General features: G+C 29.1%; 1 protein-coding gene across 1 annotated transcript; it reads right to left on the bottom strand.

Annotated features, from left to right (window-relative positions):
- Positions 1–13,071: 13,071 nt before the first annotated feature.
- Positions 13,072–14,875, bottom strand: LOC136974961 (zinc finger protein 22-like). The gene is made up of 3 exons (XM_067269957.1): positions 14,861–14,875; positions 14,438–14,728; positions 13,072–13,305 (listed from the first exon to the last, which is right to left on the bottom strand). Exons 1-3 carry the CDS (start codon positions 14,873–14,875, stop codon positions 13,072–13,074), a joined length of 540 nt encoding a protein of 179 aa, XP_067126058.1.
- Between the last annotated feature and the right edge of the window lie 2,655 nt (positions 14,876–17,530).

The raw sequence follows: 17,530 nt of genomic DNA, 5'->3' as shown, positions 1-17,530 counted from the left end.
GAATTGGAAAAAAAATCGGAAACTAATGACCATCTTAAAGGTATGTTCGAATTTGAGTTTGACAAATTAGCAAATGAAAAGACTAAAAAGAACATTATTATTATAAATTATCCATTCGCAACACTAGATTATTTACAAGAAATAAATTCATTTATTAATAATAAATTAGAATTAAAAAATGTTGAAATAGAAGGATTAATTAAATTAAATAGCAGTAATAATAAACCTATTGTTAAAGTAATCCTAGAGTCTGTAAATATAAGGAATTTAATTCTTAAAGAATTTTGGAGAACGAAACCGAATTTAGTTGGTGAGAATGAGAAAAAAATAATTTTTACTGCCGATTTATGTAGGAGATCGAGGATAAGGAAAAAACATTTACAGGCCAGAATTAAACTAGAAAAGTTAAACAAGAAAAAAATAATAGTACGAGATGATTATTACATTAAAGATAACTTAGTATATACGTACGATATTGCCTCAAATAAGATCATCCAATTGAATCATTTTTTAGGAGATGTTTGACTGCAGAGTTAGAAAAGGAAGGGGAAATAAGGTGTAATACATCTAATCCTGCTTCAATTGGAAATAATCCACAATTGGTTCAAAACTCTATCATAAGTCTGGATGATAGAGTCAACGATGTTAGCAATAATAATTTTGCATTTATAAGATATACTAATAACGTTAGAGACAAATTATTTATTAGTTTTTGGAATATACAAGGTCTCCGGGGGAAAATGCATAGGAAGTCAGTAAAAGAGCATATAAAATCTCAAACGATATGTGGCTTCACGGAAACCTGGATTGTTAATCTAAATAAAGAAGACGAGGAGGTGTTAAAACGTGAAAACACGGTGTTGTTCAGCGGAGCTCAGAGGAAGTGTGAAAAGGGTCGTCCAGCGGGTGGATTATTGCTGTTAATTAAGAAGAATTTTGGGCAAAGATAAAGAACATCCAGGTTCATTTCCGGCTGTTTAACTCTATAATAATGAATTCCATTGGCTATGCGGCCCCAATTTGGAGCCTTACGAACTTTCAAAAATTAGAAGTTATCCAAAATAGGTTTGTACGCAAGATTTTTTTGCTGGATTACAACACACCAGGTAGCGTGTTAAGACTGGAATTAAGCAGGTTTAGATTGAGTGCTACCTTAATAAGGAGATACATGAAATTTTTATTTAAAATAAGAGACGCTCGAAATCTTTCAACTGTATTATTATACCAATTGTATCGAAAATCTTTGATTAAGGTACAAAGCAAAAACTGGGTGTCACAAATTGCACAAATTTTAAAGCGCTTTGGATATTCTATTAAAATATTCCTAGATTTACCTGAAATAAGTGAACAACATTTCCAAATGTTGATACAAAATGTGCTCGAAATCTCTTTATCACAAGACATAGAAGACATATTCACAAGAGAGAAAACTGATTGGTATAACATAATTCTTGAGTATCCATTTATTAATAACTACATGTTAACTAACCTGGCTTTTAATGTTAAAAGATTTTTCATACAACTCAGAATAAACAAAGAATTAATATTAATTAATAATAATTTCATTGAGTTTTCTAAGAGTATCTGCCCAAGATGCCAAAAAATAATTTCAAAATTTCATATGTTTTGTGGATGTAAAGATGCAAAGGAACTGGCACACAATCTTGACTTGCATATGTTAACAAGGTGCACTAATGAAAGAGCAATGTATGAAATATTCCATACAGCCAAGATAGACATAATTTATAGACTATATAAATATGCCCACAAATTTTTAATGTAACAAATTCATTGAATACATAAATAACATAAATTAATGGTATTGTATGTTATAGAACCATGTGTATGAAGAAAGTTACCAGTTGCAGTATAGGTTGAAATGACTTTAAATTGATGTTATTAAAATAATTATAATTGGTAACTAAATGTGGAATATAATGCTTGGTTTGACTTGTGTTGCTAGTGTATTTTTTAACATTAATAACAAGCGATTGTTGTCAAAAACATCCTTTGTAACTGGCTATCGCCGTATTACGAATAAATTTTGATTTGATTTGATTAATTATATTTTGTTAATTTAAACACGAATGATTCCTGATGTTATTTTAAAATATCATGAATTCCAAATTGATGTAGAGCACAAATTAAAATTTTACGTTGAACTTTTTAATGTTACATCCAGTATGACGCATATGTTAAATCCAAGCATATTTTACTGCAACAAAAATTGGTAAAAAGCAACGAAACAAAAGAATATGACAATGATAATGACACTTTCGTTGATTATTCAAAATCCGTTTTGAAAACGATTTTCGGTTTTTGCTGAAACTTCAGTTTTACTGGCAAACTGGTTAATTGATTTTACTGACTACCGGATGTTTTGGCGGCATTAGTTTATATCTTAGATAAAATTGAAATACTTTAATTTAATATTTGAAATGTTGTAGGAAGTGACGTATTCGTACCTTCCGGTCAGAGTTGCAGAATTCTTGTCACTGGATGGATTTTAGCATTATATGTCATTACTGCGAGTTATGCCGGTGCATTGATGTCTTTCATCACGTATCCTGGTTTTGAAGCTGTTCCCCGAACTTATTCTGAATTACTAAAGTTGGCTGATAAGTGTGACTATGCTGTAGGATTAGAACACAGTAGTGTAATTGTTAAGTTTATTCAAGTAAGCATATATCATTTCTTTATTTAAATTTTGACTGTAATGTGAAACTTTATTAATATGTACAGTACAATGCAAACTGATTAATTAGAGACGAAGACAATAGTACATATTTCATAATTACACTTTAATATACTTAATAATTATTAAACTATTTATTACATTTAATTGAAAAAGTGTTTATTTTTACCGAAATATTAATACAGAAATTATAGAAATAAAATATTCTGTACTATTATCAAACTATTTTTTTTCTCAACGAATGTAGTATACAATTAAACAGTAGTTTTTTTTTTTATTTGAAAAACTATAGATTCAATAATAACGATAAATTTTAATTTAATATACAAAATTTCCAAAATGAATTCCATAATTATAAATTACTGTAATTATGTAAATTATTATCTAAGAATATGCGATGTTCACTAATCAAGGGAGTGTTTTGAATTTCATTCCAATTTGCATTTAAATGCCTTGTTGGATGCTGCTTCTAGGAAGTGTCGGAAACGAAAATGGAAACTTCACAAGAGTCGGCGTATTGTGTTCTGAAATTTACAAAGTCAGAACCACTTATCATTCTGCAACATGGAAAATCTTCAGGAACTGTAGAATTGTGGCTGCTTTTTGGGGATTGACAACAGATATGCAGGAGCGAGGATTTAGTATAGTATTGAAGAATGCTGTATGACACAAAGTACACAAATTGAAAAATTGTAACGAATACATACAAATTTTAGACTGTTTTTCAATACTGTAGTGTATATTACAACATTCTCGGATAATATTTAACATAATCAAATTTAAAACGATAAAATTATTTTTGAAAGATTCAACAATAGATTAAACTTTAATACAAGATATGGGTACATAAATGTATGTTTTTTGTTTTTCCAGGGAGCCACAGACGGTGATGCTATAAATTTAAAGCGGTTGCTTGACTCAAACAAAATTGAAAATGTTTTGCTTAATAAAAAGTTAATAACTCGAGTACTGAACGAGAAATTTGCATATGTATACTACGAAGCGCCTATTGAAATGTTCCTCAGCTGTTACGGTTCAGACAACTTTCTAATTTCTAGAGATGAATTATTTACTATCAACGTGGGATTTGGTGTGTCGAAAAGTTTTCCTTACAAGAGAGAATTAAATGAAGCGTAAGTTGCTTATAAAATATTAATGCAGACATAGGTATAATATTCAATGTGGTTAATGTCAATTTTATAATATAAAATAATAAATTTCAGAATATTTCGTTTCGTTGAAGGAGGATTTTTAAAGAAATTTATTAAAGATGACGACAGAGAAAAAGAGAAAACAGTACTTCATCCAGAGGATAATTCAGAAGATACACATGCCTTGAGTATTACTGATTTGGCTGGATCTTTCATTCTTCTTATCATAGGTTATATTGTAGCAACTGTTACTTTTTTCGTTGAACTTATAATAAAAGCGTGCAGGTGTGGAAACGAAAAATTATTTTGAGAAAAATATTAGAGTAATTCCCATTTTCTGATAAGCTAGATAAATTCCTATGCACGATTTCTCAAAGGCTTGAACATTCCAATATATGTTGACGTTTTGTCGTATTAAATATTTCATATTTTAATAATATATAGTTAATATAGCATTATATGTTTAGTGTTTTAATGTGATATTTTCATATCTTAATATCGATAACATTAATAAATGCACTCTTGAGAAGTATAAAATTTCTTTCCTTTATAATAAATTATGAACTTGAAATAAAAGAATGTTAATATCTCTGACTCCATCTGTGGCCAGTGGTTGAAACAAATATTAACTATGGTTTGGATGTTATTTTATATGCATTTTCGCTTATAAAAAACGCTATTGACAAAAGTGTTTTTATTTAGAGATGGCCACTATTGGAGATTAGACTATTAAATATCGATAAATGAAAACTGGACTTTATATAAAGTTAATTTTTTTAAATGTAAATTATCTTAGAATAGTATGTATTTATGAGTTGAAATTTCATAACATTAGTTTTCATGTTAATGAAGTAATTATCTGAATAGGCAATATTATCAGTTAATTATAAGCAAAGATTTTTTAATATTCTACAATTATAATACTATAACTTGTATGACTATTCTATAAAAACATAAACTTTGAAGTATATACATTCTTTGCACTTATAAGATATAAAAATCACTTAAAACAGTGTAAACGTAAAATATAAACTAATTAGAAAAAGTTCGGGTATCATGGAATAGCATTGCTGTTTCGTATTTTAGATAATACTTGTTTAATCAAACTAAAATATAAACAAGTACCTAGCTTAATTTGTTGGCATTATTTATCCATAAATTTAATTATAAACATAATCATAATCATATTTTATAACATAATTATTCAAGTATTGAAAAGTTTCAGAATGGAGAGTAATATGAAATAGTCGGGTAATATGAAATGCAATCAGCGTCAGTGTCGTTTAACATCATGTTAGAGAAGAAATGAAGTTCTGATAATTGTTCTGAATGAAAAGACTCATTCTCACTGCGTGACTCTTCTTGGAACAATTGTTTAGGATATTTGGCAGCATTTTTTACCTGCTAGATTTTCTTTACGCTTAATATGTATTATATACCTAGACAATAAATTATTTTAAAATTTCAAAACACCAAACATTAGTTGAGCTTTTTAAGGTGAGAAAATCATTTTCGGCTAATAGGAAATACCTTGATTTCTTGGCTTCACGAAATACCTTAATTTCTTGGCTTCACGAAATACTTCTATTCCATATTGCCCGATATGCTATCTTGGAAAAAAAGCATAGCAACTTTACTTCTAAGGGTCACAAAATCAAAAGAACTATCAAAAGTATGGCTATAACTACTAAATTTTGTATTAATGAACGAACCAGTATATTATTGTATCTCTATAAGTTATTACATATTTTAAAACTGCAAAGGTTTTGACGACTGCAAATTCGATTTTTGATTTGTAAATAAACAACTTGTACCTTAATCCTAGACTAAATTCAGAACATTATAAGAAGCGTGAAGACATAGTTTTATGGTCCTTCGCTAAGCAACAGTTCTATGCAAACGAGATGAACAAGTATTTCGTTAAACCAACTATTCCATTACACCCGAAGTTCCTATTTATATATGTAGGTCTATTCATTAGTGATTACCAATAAATAGAAATGCATTTCTCGTAGCTGTTATATGTCTATAATATAATATAATATTCTATTATTAAAATCTTAATGAAATTTTAAATATTTAACTATAATATAACCTTCGAATAGCAGACATCTTCAGGACCGAGACGTTTGTCCGCTATTTAATTGAGATTATTAAGAAACTTATTACACGTTTTAAACACGATATTTTTCAATACATTTTAATAAAAAAAATTAACAGAAAAAAATAATAATATACCAGAACTGACATCTAAATGTGAAAATTTGCAACATTTTGTCAAAATTAACATTCTCCGGTTACTTAGTGCCAGAACCACGTTGAATATTGTTTTGTACGATTCTACATAACGTTTATGCGAGTACGACTTTTTGTTTCAAAATTATATCAAACGTTTGTTTGGAATCAAAACTTTTATTTTGCTATCAACTAATATACTTTATTCACTTGATATCGAACAAAAATTAAAATTTTCGTAATAAACATATGAACACCAGTAGTAATACATGTAATATTTGCTGATATTTTAGACTAAAATAAAAAATAAAAAATATATAAAATGTCAAAACTGAAGGTCACACCTTAAACGTTTATAGAACGTTGACTTGTTATAGCATGAATGAACTTATTATAGTAATATTATTGCATGAACATGCTAAAAATAAGTTTAAAAATTATCACTAAAATAAAGAAAAAAAAAGAAACGTTATAAATACAAGATTTTTTACAGGTGTTATTCACGTATATTTTTAAAATAGAATAAAATAAAGCAGAGCCCTGCAAAGAGCAGTGTATTGAGAATATGAGGAGTTACTGAAAATGACGAATTTTACGTCATAGCAATGATGCTAGTCTAAATAGAAAAATTTTCGTAAAACTTATTATATAACCAGATTGATATACGTAAAACTACATACCTATTGTAACTAACTCTATTTGTAATTAAATTTTAATTTAAATAAATATTGTCTTTTCAGTGGCTACTTTCGTTTTAATGACATTCGCGTGAGGACGTTTCGCAGTTGCACCTTTATTGTTAAGACGTGGAATTGGTGCTATTCTCATGTATTGTGAGTTCGCCAGCGAAAAACGATAACTAATTTGCTACTAATGTTATGTTATAGATGTAAAAGTTAGATTACATGTTTATTTATTTATTTATTTTGAATGACACGACGAATTTTAGGAATTGTCAAGCTATCTCCAGTGTCGAGTTTCCGGGATCCTACTGTATGTTATTATTCTTTGACATTATCAATAACAAAATCAGGAAAAGCATGCTATTGTTGATAAATTTTCCGTTTTATATTCTATAATTTATTCCATTTCCTATTGTGTCATTTAAAGAATCAAAATAACATATTACATGCCAATTTAATACTGTAATGAAAACTGAATCGATTACAGAAAATAAAACGAAAAATTTATTAAAACTCGCGTGTTTTCAGAATGTCGATGAATAATAACAATTTATTTTACTTTCAATGTAATTTTCTAAAAGCGTTATCTATATTTTCGTTAATGGGTTTTGGATAATGTAATCAACAGAACAATTTTTCTTACGTTATTTATTTTTTCTCTATACAATTTTACTTCGTATTATTATTAATTTCGTAAATATAAATCGACCGAAATATAATAATACATTATATATGAATAAATTTTAAGTATTAATAATAATTTCAAAATATATAACTTCTTATCGTAATTGACATCGTTCGCATAGGCGTTCTATCTTAACGTGCTGGCCCTCGAAGCTATTCTAGTTCTAGCTATGTCTATGTCCTTATTTAACTGTAACACCTGTAAATATCACCTAACTGCTAATTCCTGGCAGCTTTTCCTTCTCCTACCTGTACTTTTGCAAGCTTTTAATTTCCACATTCGATTAACCAATTTATCTTTTTTTACTAAATATATGCCCAAACCACCTAAGACTATTTTCTTTATAAGCCTCTGTGTAATGTTTCTTATTCATAAATTTCTTATATCGATATACGCTCTTCATCGATCTTATCAGCTAGCGTAGTCTCACACATAAACATAAGTTGAGGATCCAAAAACACACTGGAACCACGCGATAATACGAAGGAATGTTACGTAAGATCGGACACGAAGACGTGAAAATTTCGTGTCCAACCGTTCTAAAATCAACCGTCCTCGGTTGAAGTCGCATAGATTGTCGATTTTGACCCATCTCACGGCTCAGGTTTCGATCTCATTACACCTGGTAACAAGTGAGGGTGGGGGTCAGGGAAAATAACCAATCGGATGTGATCGATCTGGGACCCAAAACAATATAATAAGAACCCGAGATCCAAGGGCACGAAGAGCTTCTCTACCTGTCTTTCAATAGTGCACTCCGGAGAAAGAATACTCTGCATTCCGAACTCTGCCTTGACTTCGTCGTCTCTCCACGGATTATCTCTCAACAACGCTGCGGGGCAATCTACATCCGAACAGACTTCAGGAGATTATCACCTGCGGGTATCGCATCTTTCACGCAAAGGAGAGGATCCAGAAGATTTTATTTCACTTAACAAGAAACCAGCATCTATGTCATTCCCAATTAAATCGGATTTCTAACTGAGAGAGAAATTTTTCAATCGAACACGAAATTGATAGATACCTTATCGGAGTGGATGGCTAAGTTTTCTTAGATTTGGTGCATGATCTTTTCCTGGAGATTTCAAGGATGTCTTTTAAAGTAAGGTGATATCCATTCCGTTAATCCGATCGATATCAAAAACGGTGGAAGAACTGTCCGAAAAGGTCGGGACTTGATTCTGATGAGACAACGAATCTTGACCTCAACTCTCTCGAGAAGATCGACGAACTCTCCAGTCGTCATCGAGCCCGTTCTTTCATTTTGGGGTTCCCCCCTGACTGTTCGTGCTCTTTTCTGGTAAATTGTAATGTACACGTCCAATAGCAATAACGAAACACAACATTTGACATATTCAAAAGATGTGTCACTTCTGGACAAAGTAGCAAGTCCGTGGAAAGAGATACAATCATATCTTTTCTGGGATTTTTTTGCTCGAAAAATTCTTGAATAAAATTTTTCGTAAAGTCCGGGCTCTCATGCTGGTCTCGTGTTTCAGCTTTATAACGCTGGTTTCGAAATTAAAGAAGGCGAGACAAACAGGCGACAGTAGGAATTTATATATCTACAATTTTTTTTTTTTTTTAATTGCAGCTCAAAAAGGGAAAACATCACAGAAGAAGGAAAAAACAATTGGAAAGAAACATTGACTTCAGAAGGGAGAGTGGAAGAAAAATGTTCTATGCCAAGGACTTTAAATATCATTAGAAGACTATTTTATATAACTCTTTATAAATTTTTAACTATTCACACAATAAATTATAAAAAATTTACAATGTATTTTTACAACAGGCAAAAAATTAATTTATCAGAGGTTAAGATAAAGAATTTGCTTTTTTAATATTATGTTTAATGTACTTCGAAAGTAATGTAAAAACATTACTTTCGAAAACTATTTTCTTTTCATTACATTTATATTACTAAATTCCGTGTGCAGCAGAAAGAACGTAACTCTACATTATGAAATGGATAAAAATTTTTTCGATAATTAGTTATTCAGTAAATAATTTTTCTATGATATACATTCAAAATTAAAAATTGATTTTTATATGTAGATTGTAAGGAATAAGTAGTTGAATATATATAGAAAACAATTAAACTTTATAATCAATAATTTAATCTCTTAATACAATTTGTTTCATTTTGTCTCAATCTGAAGCTCGATAGATTTCATAGTTTTTGGTTAATTTGAAAACTCAATTGGATAAAAGTATTCAGAGGTATGTTTACAAAATACTTTTATATTTAATATTAATTAAACTAATTGACTTGAAGCATTACACTTTAAGTATGAATGGGGTAGAGAATGACCACAGTCTTGTTCATAATAATTGACGAGGCTACGAGTAGTATCAGAATCCCATTACATCACGAGGGCAGTCTAACAGTTTGACACATGAATATATGGCAGACGTAATTACTAATTGTAATTAAATTTTATTTAAATACATAATATCAGTTATAAAAATACTTTTTATATATTTAACAAAGAATCGTTAGTAATTATTATTTGTATGGGAAACATTCTAACTTACTATACTTACTTACTAAACTTACTATAAATACATTACTTATGTTTTCAATCAGAAATCTCTCAACAAGACACGTTAGTGTTTTTTTTTTAGGCTGCTATTTGAAAATTGCAGCCCTATAAGTTTCCACTGTTTTCTGTCTGTCTGCCTGTCTATCTGTCTCCGTTAGTCATTCATTAATCGCGAAAACGTAGTTTGCTACATGAAAATTGAGACAAGATATGGAAATATTAGAGAGCGTTATTACAATTTACTATAAACTTCCGGTCTGAACTGAAAATCAGGTAGTTTCAATTCGAAATTTGAAAAAAAAAGTTAACATATTATCATCACAACGCCACGCTGCAGACTTTAAGGTCGTGAGTATTTACGATTTTTTTAATTGTAATTCGTTTCATTTCTACAGTTAATTAAACGTCATAATTAAGGATTATATGTCTTTTTCTAATGCTTTCCAAACCTACCTATGCAGAACCGGATTATCGAATAGACAAATGAGACAAATGTCTAGGGCCCGGTTTTTAGAAGGGCCCGGTCAAACTGTCTATTTTGAAAAGATTTGTAAATAAGATAGTTTACTTTTAACTGTATATAATAAACAAATAAACAAAAACATATTGCTTTTTATATGGTTATTGTGAATTGTAAAATTTAAAGAAAATGTGTTCTTACGTTTCTTCTTATTGAAAGTAATTCTTCCGGTAATTTAGAACTTTTTTTACAGCGATAAGAATAATATTTTTTATTAATAAAAATTTAAGATTTGTTTTAGTTTTTCACATTATTTAATTTTGTTTTATTTATTGTTTTATATATATATATTGTGCTCTATTTCTTGTGGAAGAGGGAGAGGGGGGCCGATAAGAAGCCCGATAAGAAGAAAATGTCCAAAGCCCCAAAGTGTGTTAATCCGGCCCTGTAGCTATGTCATCTGACGTAATGCTCTCAGCTGAACATATTCCCTTCTTTTTCTCCATTAATTTGATCAACTTGAAATTACGTAAATTGATTTTTTAAGTTTTATAATAAAAAGTTTATTATACCTGTTTAAACTCCGACTTATTTATTTTGTCGGCTCCGTAAAAAAATAACACTTAAATTTTTTCTTACTATTGTATTGTATTATTAAAAAAATTTCATTATTATGAAAAAATATAATTATTCATAATAGCACATTTTCAATTATTTAATACATAGAATTTATCTAAACATCAAATTGTTTCGATAAGAATGAGGAATCTCCTGAAGAATGTAACTCTTCGTGTTCATGCAAGAACGGTAAACATAATACTTTTATTTTATTCATTTAAGAATATCGTTTTAATTTTAGAGAAAATAAAAAGATATATTTGTAATGAAACAAAAAAAAAATAAAAATTGATAACTGTTACCATGCGAAATACTTGTTATGTTTTATTAAATATTTAATAATAATGCTACTCGTGTCAAACAATCATTCATATTTCTTAATATTTCTTAATATTCTCGTGATACTATTCGTAAGACTTGACCTACCTTGACCTAATCCAAGTCTTTTTCAGTTTTTTTCAAAAACCTTTTTGAGTCTCAAAAAACAACATTAATTTTATATGAAAAGGAAACACTATGCGTTCTTAAGTTTTTTTTTTAGTCTGGAAACAAGTGCTAAGCAGACCATATGTCTCAATTTGTCCGGAACAGTTTGGAATTTCTCTTCTTTTTAACTGTCAAATGGATTAAAAATTCAAATAAAACAATTTATAGGTCTTGTAACGTAGCAAATTTACGGGTGAATTAGCGTTTGTGTGTTTTTAAATAAGCCTCTTGTCAGTTTGCGTTAGGAATGTTTATATTCGTTAACTAACGAACAAATTTGTTTTTGTTGTTGAGATATATAGTATCGACTAAGTGCGATATCTTAAATGCGGTTAGTTTTAACGAGCGACTCCAATTTATTGAACACTTTACCCGCAAACACGAACTGATTTTATTTTATTTCTTATTTTTTACATTAGTTTAGTTTAATTTAATTCTGTTATTACACAATTTTTTTTTATCTGTACTTTTCATTATATTTTTTATCAACAATAAATCAATTATAATCTTCCATTTGTATCATATTACTGCTCAAACTGTTAGCCCAGGCTAACTACATCGATAAACATCGTTTCGAGTTTCTCGATGTAACTTACTTTATTAGTTATTGATTCATTTTCGTTTTTCCGGTTTTACCTATCGTTATTAGTTACCATTAGTTATATTGGTAATTCTTTTTAAAGCATATTGTGAGTTTATGCGTATGTAAAATATAAATATTAAGTTGTTCTGTAGTTTTACCATAAAATAAAGACTGATGAGCGGCATATGACCCGAAATGCATTTTATTTTATAATAAATAGTGAATAAAATCTACCTTTTCCATCGTATAAATTATTTTTGTATGATAGTTTCCGTAGCATTTTTGTGCTTAATTCTAACGAACTGAGAAGAAACAAGAAAACAATAAGCAATCAAGTACTAAAGTTTTAAACATTTCAGTAATTAAACGAAAAATGTTTCTGTAGAAAAACTTATGTAAAGAAAAATATATTTCGAAACAATTATTACAATTAAATTTATCATAATTAATCGTCAAAAGTAAGTTTTTCATTAATACTTTTTCTAGTGATATAGTTTATTGAAATCCATAGAAATCGAATTTTATTCTTTCAATTTTACTGAAAATTTAGAATGCGATTCAGAAACAAAATATAGACAATGATAATAGTAAGTTAAAATCATCAGATAAACAATTAATAATTTCAAATCTCAAAATTTACTGTAACTTCTATCGTATTATTTGGAATATTAAACGTATATAAAGGCAAAAACTGATTATCGAATGACTGAAAGTACAAATTCAAATTCATAAGTTTTTTTTTTTCTGTTACTACTTCACTTTACATGAAGAATGCCATTAGTCTATAAATGAAGGTTACAGAATAATGTTTTTTATAGTAATCACGTAATAAAGTCACTCAAAAAAATGTAATAGGCAATTTTTAAAATCTTTTACAAACTAAATAACTTTTCTTACATTATAATAATCAAATATTTTTTAAAAGATTAATATCAGAAAATTTCTTTACGTACTTCGGAAGAAGATGCAGTTTGTTCCTGTGGATGTACTTCTCTCATGTGTCTGTTTAAATGATATTTACGTTTGAACGTTTTCTTGCAAATATCACATGAAAACGGTCGTGTATTTCCGTGAGATATCAGGTGATTTGTTAAAGCAGATGACCACCGAAAATCTCTACCGCATTCATCACATTTATAAACTTTTTTCGGTTTCTTTGGTGGAATCTAAGTATCATATAATTTATGTTATATTATTCATTACACATTAAAAAAGAAATTTCAAATATGAATATTTTAAAAATAAAGTTCAATTTTAATATATTTTGTAAATTCATTTTATCTTGAATCCATTTTAAACGTGTATTAAAAGATAAGTTATTTGAAAACTAATATTTACGATTTTTACAAATGAGATATAACAAGTATGTTACACGGTAAATTCCCGGTTTTATTTATAATGATTAATTAAATTTATAATATTATGAAAAATTATATAACATTTTATACTTTTAGTTAAGAACATTGATATATTTCTTATATATAAAATTGTCGTGTCACAATTTTTGTTACCGTACTCCTCCGAAACGGCTTTACCGATTTTTACCAAATTTTATATGCATACTCAGTAGGTCTGAGAATCGGCTACTATCTATTTTTCATACCCCTACACCATTTCCCCCCTTTCAAAAATATATTTATATATGGATTAAGGCTTTTATGTCCAACAGATGGCGCTAACTTCCGACGACCTAAGTTTGCTTTTCTGTCAGGCATTATGCTTTTCTGTGAGAATGGACTGAAGCAGATCATTTTCTATCTATCTATATACATAAAATATAACGTTCGTTTGTTCCTACCGATTCCTTTGAAATTTTGACACAACGTTGCATTCGAATACGCACGTGTTTTTATATAATATACATGTCGAAATTCCCCCCAGTGGGCGGAGATGAACGAGATTAAGGCTTACCGTGAAGAACTCGGCTTCTATTATACTATTTTACATGCAATTTTTTGCGTTTTTAATTGCGTTTTAATAGGTTACGTCAACAGAATATACACTAAAAAGGGATTTTTCGATATTCCCCAGCGGAAAAAGTGACGGGATTAAGGCTTACTGTGAAGAACTCGGCTTTTATTATACTATTTTAGATGCGTTTGTGATTGCGTTTTAATAGGGTACGTCAAGAGAATGTACACTAAGAAGGGATTTTTTGAAATTCCCCCCACGAGGGAAGTGTTATACATTTATAATAGATACATTTTGAGCCACAACAACGTGTGGCCGGGTCAGCTAGTTATTTTATAAAATATTTATGGACTTAAATACAAATATAAACATAAACATAATTCTTACAATAATCACTTCAGAAACGATTGCTCCTTCATGCAGTAGATTGACATGTCTTATCAAAGTATGTTTTCTTTTCGTAGTGTATTTACAGTCTTTGTAATTGCATTTGTATGGTCTTTCTTCCGAATGTATTATTCTGTGATTTTTTAAAGTTCCATACTGGGCGAATTCTTTTCCACAAATATTGCATTTAAACGGTTTCACACCAGTATGAGTTCTCAGGTGATTATCTAACGTCTGTTTTTTATCAAATTTCTTTTCACATACAGTACATTCATGTTTTCTTTCTTCATCCTTTTAAAACAAATATACGTTGTGTAAATTATTATAAATTATTAAGTTTCTTATTAATTTTTTACAATATTAATAACAAGAGTCGCCAAGTATAAGAGATGTCTTACAAAACAGATTGAACATTTTACTTACTTTTTCTGAGTGCATTTATAGAATTAATAATTCAAATCTTAAATTCACTTTATAAATTTTGATAAGATGAAAACCCAAGAATGCACTGCAATAATGTGAACGTTGGCAATTGTTCTGTCAGATTGACGTATTGTGTTTATTTGTTAGCATGAAAATTGGAAAAAAACGATTTAATCTTATTTCTTCTTAAATGTAAAATGAATAACGAAATAAACTCTTTGATGATACCATTTCTAAATGAGTTTCATGAATTGTTTTCTGAATATTTCTAGAAATCTATGACGTGCAAATTAAATAAAAAGAATTTAATTTGAGTGTTGAATGGAAAACATTGAATCTATCGTAAATGAAAGTGCTCTATTATAGTAACAGTGTTGAGGAAAAGTCTCAAAATTGGAGCTTGCTGACTACTTAAATTATATTGCTTTTTTGACCACATCTATTAAATAAAAATATGACCTGAGGATCGGCACATCTTTCGTGCCATCTCAGGACTGACACCACCGAATCTGGTTGACCGAAAACCTCGTCGACGGTGAGGTTTTGTTTTAAAAGTAGGCCACGCAAGTGGTTGCGTGCGCGGTCGATCGCATTCGGCATGAAGACCGTGAGACAGCGAGTTGGAAGTGACACACAGGGATTCCAGTTAACCAAACAAATCACCGTTTATTTGTAAAAAGAGAAAATAAAAAGGATTCATGATACATATCGAAACAACTATATAGATGTGGTCGCGAGAAAGAGAGAAAGAGAGAGAGAAAGTTTACAGTTGAGCGCGCGGAGGATAAATCATTAAGTTCAAGTTTCGAACAAACTCAATAAAATTTGCTAATTTACAGAAAATATTATTGAAATAATAATATTAATAAATAACCGTGATTATTATTATTGTTCCTTTGTGAACTGTGAATACAGAACCATTCTCCTTATTCACTCTGTGCTAATTTATCATTGAAATACATTTAAAAAATGGGAGAGACGTTACCTGTAATAAATTCAGTACAAGTAATAGTCTATAATAATCGTTAATAATATAAAATACGAATTACACCCAGTTTAAATTATAAAAAGAATCATTTTTCGCAATTATTATACTTAAAATTGATATTTCTATTCTATTCTATTCATCTTCCACTTGTTGTTATTTTCTAATTTAGTATTTGCATATTGTAAAGTACAAAACCAGAAACGTGTTCATTATTCTTTACGAGTTCCTGATATGTTTTTATTTTTTGTTAAAATTACGAAATATATTATCTTTTAAAGATTAAATTTAGATTACAGTCGAAAATACTTCCAGAAACAGTTGTATGGATGTCAATAATGTCAAAAATATGTAAGCAAATTACTCTGCAACACCTCATTAGCTGTATTTTTATAAAATAATTACCTACACACATAGTTTAATAAATCATGAACATAATCTTCCACTTCATCATTTCCATTTCAATCTTCCACTTCAACATAATTCCGACTTCATCATTTTTGACTCGTTTATTTCAATGATTTGTTTTATTATGAAACAAATCATTAAAATAAACGAGTCACAACTTTTTTACAAACAATTGAAAAGAAGTATTTGCATTTAAATAGTTACGTTTTGTGTTTTCACATATTGTGAAATTTCGATATTTTAGGTGATATACTCATTGATTGCAAGATATAGGACAATCCGGTATTAAGTAATGAGTATTAAGTCTAAGAGTTTTTGTTGTTTATCGAGTGTTATGAGTTTTAATAATAAATGCAATTACTTTTTATTTAAATGTCGAAATGTCTGAACCATTTTGAAACAAGTATATCCTATATAACGTTGTTAAAATTTATTTATACTTTTATTTTATTTTTGGCTTCTTTGATAAAACTATTGTCATACGATATCGTTATAAACTAACAAACAATTTCTTTATATTCTTTTCTAATGTGCTTTTATTGACATCTTTGTCAATTATGACGTTGGACATGCACATTCTTTTCCCAACCTGAGGTTTTAAACTGCTTTACGGTTAGAAGCACGTCAGTTTATTAATGTTTTCGCTGCGAGCTAAAAAAATGAAAACTAACGCGGAGATCAGTTTCGTTTCTCCACAAAATACCTACTATGGAATTACGAGTGACGTCCCGCGCTTAAACAGGTTTTAGAAACAGACTCACCCGTAACTCAGTACTATTTTAACCTCTTAACAGTGGAACAGTCGGACTCGGCTCTACCAGTTAGTTGTGAAGATAAACCGTGGGAATTTTTTTAAAAATTTTCCCATGCGTTTTTCTCGTTTCCGTTAAGGAAAAAAAATTGTTCTTTATTGTCACATAATTTTTTTATATATGAATTTTTTTCGCGGTAATTTTTTGCTAAAAATTTTTTTTTCAAATTTATATTAAATTCTTTTTTGATTTTCCATCCGATACGATTTTTTCAAAACTTTTGAATTTATTTTCAATTTTATAAAATTTTTTAAAGTTTTAGGCATTTAAGTAATGACGATTTTTTCCAACCTGCGAATCAAATTCAAGAAAATGTAATTGACAGTTAACGAATTTCATCCACAACAATAGAAGACGTAAAGGTTATTATGACTACAACTGGCGGCCTTTCCCCCCAGACTGAAATGTGGGTGAAGGTCGTCTCGTGTTCTACTTTCTGTAGAAGTGACGTAATCATTGTAAATA

This window comes from Centruroides vittatus, unplaced genomic scaffold, assembly GCF_030686945.1.
Source record: "Centruroides vittatus isolate TY-2023 unplaced genomic scaffold, ASM3068694v2 contig_359, whole genome shotgun sequence".
NCBI lineage: Eukaryota > Metazoa > Arthropoda > Arachnida > Scorpiones > Buthidae > Centruroides > Centruroides vittatus.
This window is presented reverse-complemented; position numbering and strand designations above follow the sequence as displayed.

Bases quoted from the DNA above. Each gene is read 5' to 3' on its own strand.
- LOC136974961 (XM_067269957.1), bottom strand. The intron at 13,306-14,437 runs GTAAGAATTATG...TATGATACTTAG, and splicing joins TCGTTTCTGAAGTGATTATT to ATTCCACCAAAGAAACCGAA.